Genomic DNA, 14,126 nt, shown 5'->3' with positions numbered 1-14,126 from the left:
TCGCCTCGTAAAAAGTCAAAGGAATGTAAACATGCAGACAAACAAAAGTCCGCTTTCCCTCGTCGGAGACCTGGCCACTTCCAACCACACATTGTGCCGCCCCTTTAAGGTTACCACGGAAACCGGTTGCTACGCAGCAAAAACAAAAAAAGTACCAATCGTCGTGACGTCCCTGCGTCAGACGTGCGGGAACGGCGTTTCCACAGCGACGAGACGTTGTATACACACGCAGAGCTGGTTGTAAACGTCGCGGGAATGTTTGCTTTAAGAGACCGTTTAGTTTATTTTGCATTAAACCACAGAATGAGAGACGGTTAAAAGTTAGTTTGTTGTGCTATTGTTTCCCTTCGTCTGTACGTTCCTTGGCTGGAATGGAAATGTTATGGGTGAAACTTAAAAGAGATAGTTCACCAACAATAAGTCAGACTTTACTCACAGGTTTAATACTGCTCCAAACCTCTGTGCATTTATTTCTATTAACAAAAAAAAAAAGGCTGTGTTGTTAACTCACAGCTTCAGTCACCATTCACTTTCACTACAATAAAAGTGAATGGTGACTAGATTATCAGTTGGTCAAACATCAGTTTTGTGAATTAAAAATACATAAAAATACAAGTTAGTCACAAAATGTCCACATGATGACTTTTCTGCAAGTTTTTTCTCAGTCAAATTGCATTTAAAAGTGTTGCTTAAACTGAATTTAATCATGAGTCTGCTGACAGACTGATGTTTTGCCAATCCTCTCTTCTTTTAATATAGGAAAAAAGGTACCGGTTAGGTGCAACATGAAAGTGAGTAAACAATTGCTATTTTCAGCTCAGTTTCTGCTCAATTAACCTTAAACCATTGTACATTATTTTTTAATGTATCGCTCTATTGTGGATCTTTTATATTTGGACTCTTGACTCAATTATGTCAACAAAATGAATACAAATGTTCTCAAAATTCAAAATATGAACATAAGCTATGTAATGTTCATATAACATATTACAAAATTAGGTAATATCACAAGAGCAATAGAACATTTCACCTGTAACAGCACATTAAAGGCATGGTTTGCCCAAAAATGTAAATTTACTCACAATTTATTCATCCTCAAGTGGTTCCAAACCTTTATGATTTTCTTTCTTCTGTTGTATATAAAAATATTTTGAATAAAGCTGAAACCAGTAGGCCTAACATTGACTTCCATAGGAAAAACAAACACAATGGAAGTCAATGGTTACAGGTTTCCAAATATTTTATTTTCAAAATATTTTCTTTTGTGTTCAACAGAAGAAAGAATCCCATAAAGATTAGGAAAAACATAAATGGTGAGTAAAATATGACAGAATTTTTATTTTGGGTGCACTATCAATTGACTAAACACAGTCAAATACATTTCTCAGCCAGTAAATGTGATGAATTTCAAGAGTGTTCGTCTGGCTTTGGTCTTTATACACTGTGGTCCTGGGTTTGACTACAACATAGGCTACTAACAGATTAAACTCCAGAGTGTATAAAAACCAAAGCCAGACGAACACTTATGAAATTCATCACATTTACTGGCTGAGAAATGTATTTGACTGTATTTAGTCAGTAAAAACATTTAAATTGATAGTGCACCTAAAATAAAAAAATTATGTCAGAATTTACTCACCATTTATGTTTTTTCTAATCTTTATGGGTTTCTTGCTTCTGTTTAACACAAAATAAATTATTTAGGTAAAAAAAATTGGAAACCTGTAATCAGTAAAAGATGTTGCTTGAAGCCCCTCAAACACCTGCCACACTCTTTTAAAGCTAACTATAGATAAATCTCCCCATCTAGCTGATCTTTAAGCATCCCACATACAATTTCTCTGACGTAACCACCGGATTTTAACGTAGATCTGGGGTGTTCTGGTAAAATGGTCAAATGTTTGCCGTTCATACTCCGCATTAGTCATATTCCTGCTCGGTCGTTATAATGTCTGCCACTGGACACGGCGTTCTCCGTCGGTGACGTTCAACTGCTGCTGACTAATTGTTGTTATCCCCACCCTTACCCATCGTCGAGTTATAAGGTGTTGGTTGGTTGCTTATCTTTTTGTCCTGCCATATTCTGCTTTCCGCGATTATATATAAGTTTTACCTTATTATCAAGCCACGCTCATTTCCTTGCACACAGAGCAATGAATCACATTTGTTCCTACATGAGATGAAATGTGACAGCGTGTGACACTCACTATGACTTCCGTCACTTCAGCCCACTGCCCGACTTGGAACTTGAACATGCTTCTGGTAAATGGCGAGGGTATCAGGCGTAATAATGAGCTCTTTGTTGGCTGAATAAGAAGGCGAGTGTCATACTGTCAAATCCCGTGCGTTGTATAACTTGCTTCTATCATTTTAAACTTGTAGTTCTCTATTAATTGTAAGTGAATTTAGTCTAATAAATGAGCATTTAATAAGACAAGCATTTCACTTAATATAGAAGTTTTGAGGCTACTCAGCAGATTTATAGCCTAACACAATAACATCAAGACGAGTAGTTCGCACGCAGACTTACCTACAAAAGACAACCTGCAATGTAAATCTCTGCTCCGACCGGTTCTCAAGACTGTGAGCGACGAGGGAAGCTCTGGGTGTATCGGGGATTCCGTGGGGCGTGTCGCTGACAAAGTTTACAGTGGAGTCAAAACAGCTGGAAGCGGGTTTCCCTCCTGCGCCGAGTCGCTACCTCAGTGAAATATCCTCCTTAAATGAGCTTCACGACTGCTAATGTGTTTTCGTATTTTCCAAATATACATTTCAACAAGGTGAACAGCCCCTGTACTAAAAATAAAACTCAAGTTTGCGTCACATTTGTAAGACAACGTTTTATCAAGGCTAAAACATTCAGTGTTAAGACTAATGCAAACTTTGCACCGCTTTAAATGTAATTCATAAAATAAAATTGCAATAAAATTAATTGAAACTGTTAGAAATGGTGAATTACTATCAATAATATGTTTGTTTAATAATATCCAGTTATAATCTCTCATATTTTAATGATTAATATCAATATCTATTGACATTGCGTAGACAGTTTGTAACAATTCAGGTTAGAAAATAGTTCATTTAAACATGCCAGTGGCAAAAAATACATTAAAAGCGTCAGTTAAACCTAATGCATTTTGACGTAGCATTCAGGCAAAACTATTTGCAAACCGCGTCGTTTCTAAATATTGTCTGTGAAAAGCATGTAACTATTAAAAATATCTTGTGGAAGTAATAGTAAACCTACCTATTCTTGACCGCGAGAGAGCTGTCTCTTTCTGTGGGTGAGGGAATCCCTTACACGTCATATTGCTTAGATACCAAAAACAAAAACAGTGGTTTTGGACCATATATGGGCACCTACGTCAGCGGAACACCAGTAAGAGGCGGAGCCAGGACTCCCTACTTTACAATGCGTTCCCAGGCTTCATTCACAAGAGGAAGCGCTGCCGCCGAAACACCGCACACCTTCTACTCCCGTTTGCAACAAACACACTGCGGATTATTTTATGGATTTATAAAAGCACATTTCATGCATTCTACGGATTGTACTACGACCCAGGAAGTGTTACACAAGGACGGATTGGAATTTAGAAGTTTCCTCGAGCAGGGAACTGTATTGATGTCTTAATGCAACTGTTTTGGAAAGAGACTAAAGGCATCTTGACGAAGACTCCAAGTAAAACTTGTTACGGTAGGTGACTTTAATATAATAAAGCGCATTTAAATATGACGCGTTCGGCTTTTTTTACAGTTGTTTAGTGCATTGCAGTTTACAAAAGCAAATAGTCTAGCTGATGTCCTGAAGAAAATGCGCTTCAGTGTGACTTGTGTTGGATGACAGGTGATATCCCGTTCTCGCCGGGCACAGTAGGTGTTTCGGCTTCTCTCGGCTCCATCGGGGACATGTTTCAGGGGTTCCCCGGAGACCCCGACACCGGCTCCCGTGGAAGCTCTTCTCCTTCTCTTGAATCTCAGTACCTGTCGTCCGTGGAATCCTTCGGGAGTCCGCCCACCACCAGCGCACCGCAAGTAAGTCCCCACTATTTAATCCATTTTACCGCAGTGTTTGTCCGAACACATACTTGTTTAAGTAAACAGCACAACAGTAGCTCTGCATGTTTCTGCATGAAAACCAAAGCGTCATTGCTATTTTTGCTAATTTCGAGCGTGTTTGGATGTGAATAGTGAAAATATAATACTGACAAGTCAGCATGCGCGTAGAATCAGACCGGTAGCAACGTGGTAGGTTTACAGCACGCCGCGAAACAGATGACAGGGCTGTGGACTCTCCGACGCGCGCTCACGAAGCTCCGCCTCGCGCCCGGTGCTGCTGTTCTCGCTTTTCAGACTTGGACGTGACGTCAATGCGTTCTATTTTGGAGTGTTACGTTGAGTTGCTAAGGGGAACACCGGGGGTGTGACGGGGGCGGAGGAACGGGAAGGGAGGGCCGAATCGAGACTGCTGCGATTGGATACAGCAGACTGCGTCGTTTTTGCCTAACACGCTTACACATGAATATTAATGAAACACACTCGCATTCTTTTTCTAAGAAATGAAACCGTATAGAAATAAATTCACCCCAATGTGTTTTAATGTTTGAGCACATTTAAACATTCTCGAGGTTTCTGTACTTGAATTTGAAGTACTTTGTCAGTTTTAGGAAAATATTTGTTATTCATACCTTACTAAAACATAACTCTGGTTAAATGTGTTGCTTTTCATTTGTCTTAGTCAACTTTACATGTAAACTGAGGCAATGGAAAATCATACTTTACAGTTTTATTGTGGTGAAAATATTATTACTATGGTATTATTGTTATTGAATCAGATTTAATTTTAATATTTTCCGTTTTTAACTTTTTGTTTTCTGTATTTGTAATTTATAAATACATCTACATATTTTTGATTTATGTTTTTTATTATTATTTTATGTTACAGTTGAAATCAGAATTATTAAACCCCCTTTGTTTGTTTTTTTTTTTTTTTTTTTTTTTTTAAATATTATAACAGAGCAAGGAAATGTTGACAGTATGTCTGATAATACTTTTTCTTCTGGAGAAAGTCTTATTTGTTTTATTTCGGCTAGAATAAAAGGATATATATATATAAAAAACATTTTAAGGTCAAAATGATTAGCCCCTTTAAGCTATATAGACTTTGGATAGTCTACTGAACAAACCATCGTTATACAATAACTTAATTATCTAATTACCCTAACCTGCCTAGTTAACCTAATTAACCTAGTTAAGCATTTTAATGTCACTTTAAGCTGTATAGAAGTGTCTTAAAAATATCTAGTAAAATATTATTTACTGTCATCATGGCAAAGATAAAAGAAATCAGTTTTTAGAAATGAGTTATTAAAACTATTATGTTTAGAAAATCTTCTCTCCATTACAGAAATTGGGGGAAAAAAATAAACAGGGGGCTAATAATTCAGGGCGGCTAATAATTCTGACTTCAACTGTATATTATTTTATTAATATTATATTTTTCTTTTAGTGACACTAAAAAAAGTAAAACATTTTTAACATTAGGCAACACATTAGCTATAAACAATTAACAATCAATATATTAAAAGCATATTTTAACATTATTAACTAATTATTTTTATAAATTTTTATTATCTAATTATTATTAATTCATAATTTTTTATGTTAGAAAAATTATATTGTCCAGTTTAGTTCACAATAGGTTAACTAACCTTAGTTATTGTTTATTTATTTCTAGTAAAAATAAAAGTAAAATGTTCCGTTGCTTTAATTAGCCTATAATCACAATACAGTACGATTTTGAGGGCCATGGCTTCATACGGTGTATGTTTTTGGTTCCTAGGAGTGTGTAACAGCCACTGGCGGGGTAGGGGTGGGTGGAGGGTCAACCGGCACCGGGGCAGGGGTGGACATGCCCAGCTCATTCGTGCCAACAGTGACGGCCATCACCACAAGCCAGGATCTGCAGTGGATGGTGCAGCCCACTCTGATATCCTCTGTGGCACCAGGTCAAAGTGGCATAGGCTCCAGCACCATGACGCAGCCTGTTGCATTGGATCCTTATGACCTGCCAGGCCCAAGCTTTTCGTCCGGTGGAGGTTTCACCCCACCAAGCTCTGATGCTCCTGGCCCAGTGCGTCAGTCTCGAAGCCGCCGTCGTGCACGAGATGAAACGGTGAGTGGGACCTATGTATGGTTTGTTTTAAAAATTCTATACAAATTGCAAGAAATAAGGTTTAATGTGATACTAAATTTGTTCTGTTCCCAGCTGACCCCCGAGGAAGAGGAGAAAAGACGTGTTAGGAGAGAGAGAAATAAACTGGCCGCCGCTAAGTGTAGGAACCGACGGCGTGAGCTCACAGACAGGTTACAGTCGGTGAGCGATGCTGTACTCGTATTTAAAAACACTAAAATCCAATACAGTATTTTATACATGATATCAGACAAATACAGGGCCTAAAAATGAACATTTTGCTGCACCTGCTAATGTCCGGTGACATGGGGAAAATTTACTAGCTAGAATAAAATCTGCATTAAAATAGTTTTTTTTTTTGCATTTGAAAGTTTAATTAAAAAACAGACATACAAATTAGGGGTGGTAGTATTCATACATTATATTTATTTAAACAATAATAATTATGTATGAGTTGAGTTATTAAATTTTTATTTTCTTTGCTTTTTTGTTTCATTGCTGAGATGCAAAAAAAAAAAAAGCAAACGTTGTAAATGAATCAGATTTTTAAAAATACAGCCATTCGAAGGATAGCAGACTATGCAGAAAACATCGGCGAGCAAATCATGGCCAAAATTGTGTATTTCCATTCTGTTATAAATTAGATTGGTTTTGTTTTTACTTGAATTACTTTAAATACTTAAGTTTTACTTTAATTACTTTAATTAACTTTACTTTAGTTCATTATAAAATGTAAAAATAAAAGAATATTAGTTAATACAAAGTAACGTTTTCTAGTAATTTTTATATATTATAAAATAAATGAGGAAATCCCCCATGACAACTATATTTAGCTTCGGCCCAGTAGCCTCGATCAAGTTTGGTTTTTGGCCCTTCATAAGAAAAAGTTTGGGCACCCTTGATCTAGACACTAAAAACAAAAAAAATATTTTGAGCTTCTCAAAAGATCACAGTGCTGCGCTAAACCAAAGAACATTGCCGGCCAGCTGGTGAGTAACATTGTTTTATAAACTCACCAGTTTCATTTTACTCACATTGGGTGCTTGGCGAATGCTATTTTTAGGCCCTGGATGAATGCAAAAGCATCATAATTACAGGATTCATAACATGTCAATCTGCTTATAACAACCATTTTTACAGTTACAGTTTGTAAACCAACACACATACACAACATGCTGCATTGTAATTAGAAAGGGCTAGTTTGAACAAAGAGTCTATAAACCCACCGTAATTATCTAGTGCCAACAGACTCAAGCAAGTTTATTTGGTTGTTGCTATCTAAAACTAGCAGCATGTATTGAATGCTAAAAGGAAACCCTTACTTTTGTCCTAATTTCATGTGATCATATAATCTCTGTCCCCTTGTGTCCTCCTCTTGTCTCTCCAACCCAAGGAGACAGACATTTTGGAGGAAGAGAAGGCCGAGCTAGAGGCTGAAATATCCGAGCTGCAGAAGGAGAAAGAGCGCCTGGAGTTTGTCCTGGTCGCCCACCAACCTGGTTGCAAACTTCCCTACCAGGACCAGCCCCCTGCACCGCTGCCGCAGACCTCCCCACAGGCGCCTTCTGTCTCTGTGGTGGGTTTAACTGTGAAGGAGGACTCTTTCTACCTGCCGCCCGCCTACTCATCCCACCACCACCACCACGTCCCGGTTTCACAGCCCACGCAGACACAGCCGGCACCAGCGCAACAGCAGCAAGGGATGATGCAGGAGGTAGCCTTTTCTAGTTCTTTCTATGGGCCGGGCCAGCCGGCGCCGGACGGCCCGTGTCTTGTTGCCGACGGTGGCGGTAACCCTGACGCCGGCAGCTACATCCCCTCATACACATCTTCATTTGTGTTCACCTACCCAGAGGGAGCCTGCGGGGCCAGCGCTAACCAGCGAACCAGCAGCAGCGATCAGTCCTCTGATTCCCTGAACTCACCCTCGCTTCTTGCACTTTGAGAGCTCTGCTGATCTCTCTGCCTTTTGCTTGCCTCGAAACAGCACATGCGTACATGCCAATCCAAACATTAAATCTCTGGATGTACATTGTATTGATCTTTTACAGTTAAGGCCTTGGTTTTGAAACCGAGGCCCAGATGCGTTAGCGTCTGTGCGACTTCATCAGATGATGTAAGTGTATTTTAATTCACAATGAATTCAGGCTTAATATCGAAATGAGTCAGTAGCCCTTACACACAAACACACACGTACTCGTACTCACTTAAATGTTTAATAGAGCACTTCACTTTTTTTGGAAATCGGCTCATTTTACAAGTCACCTAGTGCTAGACATTTGAGTTTTAACATTTTTGAATCCATTCACCCAATCTCTGGGTCTTAGCATAAATCATTGAATCGGATTAGACAATTAGCTTTTATAAAATATTATTAATTTTCCTATTCAAAGCTTTATATCTTGTACTAAGACCAACCGAAAAAGAAAAGCTATTGCTACTTGTTGCTATTTTCTAGACTGATAAGGCTAGTAGCTATACTCGCATTCTGACATAGTTATTAATGGAGTTTGTTGCCGTACCATGGCTGCAGCAGGTGCATTACTCTGCAGTGCCTGGAAATAAGCCCCAGCTAGGCAACTAGGTAATCGCGCAGGTAATCTAGACTTTTCACTTTATTTCGCTCTTAGTACACAATGTAACTACAGAAGAGTCAAGCTTTAAATGGGAATATTTTTGAAACTTTTTTGAGCAAGATGCTAATGGTCTAATCCGATTCAATGATTTATTCTAAGCTTAGCAAAAAGTGCTCCCGCCAGACCCAGAGATCAGCTGGATGAATTGAAAAATGGTAAAACTCTCTAGACCAAAGGTGTCCAAACTTCCTGGAGGGCTGGTGTCCTGCTGAGTTTAGCTCCAACTTTCTTCAACACACCTGCCAGGAAGTTTCTAGGAAGGTGGTTCAGGTGTGTTTAATTAGGCTTGGAGCTAAACTTTTCAGGACACCGGCCCTCCAGGATCGGGATTGGATACCCCTGCTCTAGACGATTTGTAAAATAAGCCCATTTCCAAAGAAAGTTGAGTGTTTCTTCAATTGGTTTGACATAACAATAAAAGCACATCAGCACACTCCCTCCCCTTTTTGCTTTCATCTGTTCTCGCTCTGGCTTACATTGGTGTACCATCTTCCTCCTTCTCTCTATCTATCCACGCCAGGTGCCTGCTGCTGTGTATTTGTCTACGCAAATGTGGGGCCGCAGAACTGCTTTATGGGTTTTGGTTTGTTTTTTCTCTTGTTCCTGTCAGGCTACCTTGCTACCCTTTCTCTCATCCAGTTCATCCACACTTCTTCTGCCTCAAGGACATGACCACACACTCTTTAGCTATCTCTCTCTTTTTGTTTCTCCCTCCGTTGTCCATCTCCACATCTGTTTCTCCTCTCTCCTGTCTCTATGTACCTCTCTCTGAAGTCTTCGGCCCCTGAGAGCCCGTTGGACCCTGAAAGCCCGTGGAACCTTGAGTGAGTGCCAACCCACACCCCAACACCACAAATCTCCCCTCGCACGGACCAGCCCACAGTGGATCTCAAAACAGCTAAACCAACCAGCCAGATCAAATGCCGTCCTAAAAGGCCCAACAGGACTCTGTTGCTCCTCAGCACTGAGGATTTGATTTTGTACGAGCAAAGATGCACTGGCTAGACTTTGGAAAGGTCTGGAATTTGGAAGAATGAGATGTTGAGAGCGTTCACATCTCCTGCTGATCCTCCGAGAGCTTTCAAAGCTGTATTACACCCTTTCCACCATTCTTGAGCAAATTAAAGGGGTTCGTTTGTTTGTTTCATTCTGTGTGTCAACGATAGTATTAACTCTGATTTCAAAAGTGGCTTATCTGATGATTGCATAAAAGAGTGGCTTTACACTCTAGGTTTGAGGAGCATTATATTGAGCGACCAAAAAAACAAAAAAACGCAACCTCTTGGTTTTGGATGAGTGGCCTCTGTGCTTCTGAAAGTCCTTGACATAGTCCTTGAGTTGTGGATGTGGTTTAGCACAGCTCTGGGCTTTGATTGTGAATGGAAGCCACAGAAGACTACGACTCCAGTTGATTTCTTTCTTTAAAGGGGGTTGTTGTTAATGTTAAGATGGAAAAAAAAGCACAAACGCCGGCTTCAGATGGAAGGAGCGAGTAACGATGGGCAACCTAAAGGACCGGATGTGCTTTCGAATATGAACCGTTTACTTTCCTGTGAATGTTTTGATGTTTTGAGTTACTGATTTTTTTCATGATGCTTTTTTTCCTCTTTTGCTTATGATTGTGCCGTTGCTGCCAAATGGAAGAATTTTGTGGGGCTTTTAGCTCTATCTGTTACTGTTGTCTTACTGCAGTTATAAAAAATATTGTTATTATGGTTATTAATATAATTATTATTTCATAGTTATATCATGTTGGCAACTAAAAAGGCATGTTGTGCACTATGAAACTTTTTTATGTCTAAAACTATATGAAATATATAAAAATATATATTATGTATGCATATATATATATACATATTCAGTGTATATATATACACAATGATTGTAATGTATTGTATGAATGTTCAGAAAATATTATTTTTGTCAATGAAGACAGAAGGGAGAGCTTGATGCACTTGGCTTTGGTTTAAACATAGATATTTTTCTAAAAGAACAAAAAAAAAAATTATAATAAACAATAACAGCCCGCCTTTCCCTTAATATGAAAAGCATTGTCACTGCCTTTCATTTGAAATGTGTAACCTGTATGATGACTGTATTAAAACTGTGGTCCATATTTATATATGTATCGCAGGTTTGTGCTGTGCTTGATTTGTCGATGAGGTTGATCTCACAGCCCTTGTTCATCAACCCCTGTGGACAAAACACACTGGACGCGCAAAATATCTAAAAATGCATTTGAAAATAAATATATTAAAGAAAAAAGCAGACATGAATTGAGTGTCTCGATGTATTTTTGATTCAGACGTGTTTCTGAATCCTTTGTGTTGCATTGATTTATTTTGTCCAGTGTGTGCTGTCTGCCATTTGGCTTTATTGTATGTGTGTGAGAGAGAGATGTTCAGGGCTTGATGGACAACTTTCAACCAGCCCTAATTAATTCACGTTACAGGCACAATCGGAAATTTATAAGTGCCGACGTCATACATAGATAGGCAGTGTTTTTACAACCAAACGAGGTCCATTGTTTTTGACTTTGGCTTCTTTATGTGGAGTATTTTATGAGGTGGAAATGATAATATTTGTACAGATGTTTCAATCAAAATGTCTTTACATGCTACATTTGTATCCACGAGCGCACCCGGAGGTTGAATTCAAGCAGAGATGGACACAACCATGCGAGCTCTTCCCAACAGAGCCGTTTGATAAAATTATGCTCTCATTTAGCAGTGAAAACTGAATTACGGCATCTCAAACAGTGATGCGATGAAGCCAGAGCTGCGATTTCACAAAGTGGGACATTATGTGAGATCAGGCGTGTGATTTTGTTTTATGTTGGTTTGATTTCTCAATTGTTGGTGCTTTTGTTACTCCTACGCCAAATCCTATCGTTACTGTATCTTTACAAATAGGATCCGACTCTGATATTATAGCATAAGGGGATGTTGGTTCAGTACCAGTGACTCTGTGGTCTTCCACTTTTCAAAAAAAAAATTTTTAAATTCACAGTGCACAGATTGACACGGTGGAATGCAATATTTCAGATACTCTAGGAGAACCATGTAGCAAATCAACTGAATTGTATGGTAAAAGCCGGTCCGGATGCTACAGTGTCACAGTGATGATTGGAGACTGTCTGTCCTGTTTACCTTGTATGATTTACTCAACTGAGACCTCAATGATGGGATGCTTTTGCATTTTGAGGATGTCAAATTTCAGTGCCTCTCTGGCTTAGTGGGTATTGTTTGATAGATAAACCGTTTGATTTTTTTAATATAGGAGCCTATTACAACCACTTGTTCAGATAATTTGTAAGAAAGAGGGTTGACCTATTTCTTGTTGTTTCATTTTTTATTTTTGAAGGGAAATGAAAGCTAGGTTTAAAACGATTCACAGCGAAACATTTCAAATTCAAAATGATATGGTGCTTTTTTCAATACTGTTTGTCTTTGTATATTCTTGATTAAGAATGCCGATGACAGAAGTGAGGTTGTGGATTTGAGGACACTTGTCATTCGAGAGTGCTTTCCTCACCACGACTGCTCCCAAGTTCTCATATTGAACAGCATATTTAATGCATACTGAACTACCTTTAGTGAAATATATAATCCGCCGTTCTACAGTCTTTCTTCTTTCATCCTTTCTCCATTTCATTTCACTTTATGCTATATTTCTAGCCCTTTAATGAATGGAGAAGGACATTTCATATTGTTACATAGACTGTGAAATCTTGGTGTACTGTCCTATCTTAATATCTTTGTATGACGTCCAATTTTTCTTGTAAAGGAAATGTCTACAAAATAAACCTATCCACAAAGACTTTTCATCTGCTCTTTTTACAAACATGTGTGAGTTCATGAAGTCCAGTGTAATATTAGAAAAAAATGGGGTCAAATGTAATTAAGATCAGAAACAAGCCAATATTTTAAAAAATACGATGAATATCTCTACTTGAATTCATTGGGTTGTTCTGTCTTGCAATATTTAAAGAATTGAATCATCAACTGATTATTGTACTGAGTAAAATGTATGTCTAAAAACTAAAATCTAGGGACTTTTGCTTTCTGAATGCATATGACTTCTGACATCTAAAAGAATTGGATCCATATACAGTGTTTGAATATATGTATATTTAATGTACACTACATAACAAACGTTATGTCGCCAAGTTTTAGGAACAATAAATAATAACTTAACTTCTAGTTGATCATTTGGTATCAGAAGTGGCTAATATGAAAGGCAAAGGCCTTTAAATTACTCTTATTTTAATAAAAAAATAAAATAGTCATTTTTTTATAATAGTCCTAGTTATTATTTTTTGCTCTTAAAACAGGGATCGATTACAAGACTTCTGTCAGGTAGTGTAGGGCTGCACAATATATCGTTTCAGCATCGATATTGCAATGTTATCATTCGCAATAGTCACGTTGTGAGTATACGCAATGTTGAGTCTGGATTACACTTTATCATTTTGCAAGTGTTTTTTGAGACCTGAGACTGTGTGAGGGTTAGCATTCACGCATAATAAATTGTACCATTTGTAACTTAACAGCAAATTAACAATGTATAGAATATGTGCTAGTTGATAATTATTTACACTTTACTTTTTTGTTTATTATAATAATAATAATTGTTTGGCAGCTCAGTGCAGAGATTTTTCCAGGGGATGAAACACATTGCATTGAAAAAAATAAGAATAATATATGGTCAAATAAATAGTACAGTAAAGCAATATAATTACTTATTGACTTTCCCCCACAGTCCAAAGACATACGCTATAGGTGAAACTAAATTGGCCATAGCGTATGTGTGTGAATGTGAGAGTGTTTGGGTATTTCCCAGTACTGGGTTGCTGCTAGAAGGGCATCTGCTGTGTAAAGCATATGCTGGATAAGTTGGCGGTTCATTCCGCTGTGGTGACACCCGATGAATAAAAAATAAAAGCTGAAGGAAAATGAATGAATGAAAAATAAATACTGACAAATGGGTTAGACCTAGTGGCTTTAAGAATATTAGTATAGTATAAAGATTTAATATTTATAAATAATTATTCGTAATTCATTGGGGCTGTATTGTGATCATTAAATATAGTGATTTGACTGTAATGTAATGAATAATTGCAATATAACATCAAAACACTAAAATTCCATGAATCAGGCGATCAAGGACATGATATTCATGGGGTTATAACGTCCTCTAGTGGATACATTATAAACAGAACTTTATAATATGATATAATAGTTTACCTTATTAATATCATCAGCGTTTACTTACCCTGGTGTTGTTATTGCCCAGTGTGA

At 37.9% G+C, this 14,126-nt stretch overlaps 1 protein-coding gene across 3 annotated transcripts; it reads left to right on the top strand.

Annotated features, from left to right (window-relative positions):
• The first annotated feature begins 3,340 nt into the window (after nt 1-3,340).
• On the top strand, nt 3,341-12,645 carry fosb (FBJ murine osteosarcoma viral oncogene homolog B). 3 transcript variants are annotated; one of them, XM_056478295.1, is made up of 6 exons: nt 3,341-3,694; nt 3,845-4,032; nt 5,840-6,172; nt 6,266-6,373; nt 7,584-7,904; nt 8,044-12,645. In XM_056478295.1, exons 1-6 carry the CDS (start codon nt 3,631-3,633, stop codon nt 8,107-8,109), a joined length of 1,080 nt encoding a protein of 359 aa, XP_056334270.1. In that variant the 5' UTR covers nt 3,341-3,630; the 3' UTR covers nt 8,110-12,645. The 3 variants fall into 3 exon arrangements, with proteins under 3 accessions (XP_056334270.1, XP_056334269.1, XP_056334271.1); XM_056478296.1 differs by having other exon boundaries at nt 3,342-3,694; nt 9,601-12,645; XM_056478294.1 differs by having other exon boundaries at nt 7,584-12,645.
• The last annotated feature ends 1,481 nt before the right edge of the window (nt 12,646-14,126 follow it).

Source organism: Danio aesculapii, chromosome 18 (assembly GCF_903798145.1).
Source record: "Danio aesculapii chromosome 18, fDanAes4.1, whole genome shotgun sequence".
NCBI classification, from domain to species: domain Eukaryota; kingdom Metazoa; phylum Chordata; class Actinopteri; order Cypriniformes; family Danionidae; genus Danio; species Danio aesculapii.
The sequence above is the reverse complement of the archived record's forward strand: the minus strand, read 5'-3'. Positions and strand labels throughout refer to the sequence as shown.

Coding starts and splice junctions, on each gene's coding strand:
- fosb (XM_056478294.1), top strand. CDS start 3,631: ATGCAACTGTTTTGGAAAGAGACTAAAGGCATCTTGACGAAGACTCCA. Junction 6,173..6,265: donor GTCGTGCACGAGATGAAACG/GTGAGTGGGACC, acceptor TTCTGTTCCCAG/CTGACCCCCGAGGAAGAGGA. Junction 6,374..7,583: donor TCACAGACAGGTTACAGTCG/GTGAGCGATGCT, acceptor CTCCAACCCAAG/GAGACAGACATTTTGGAGGA.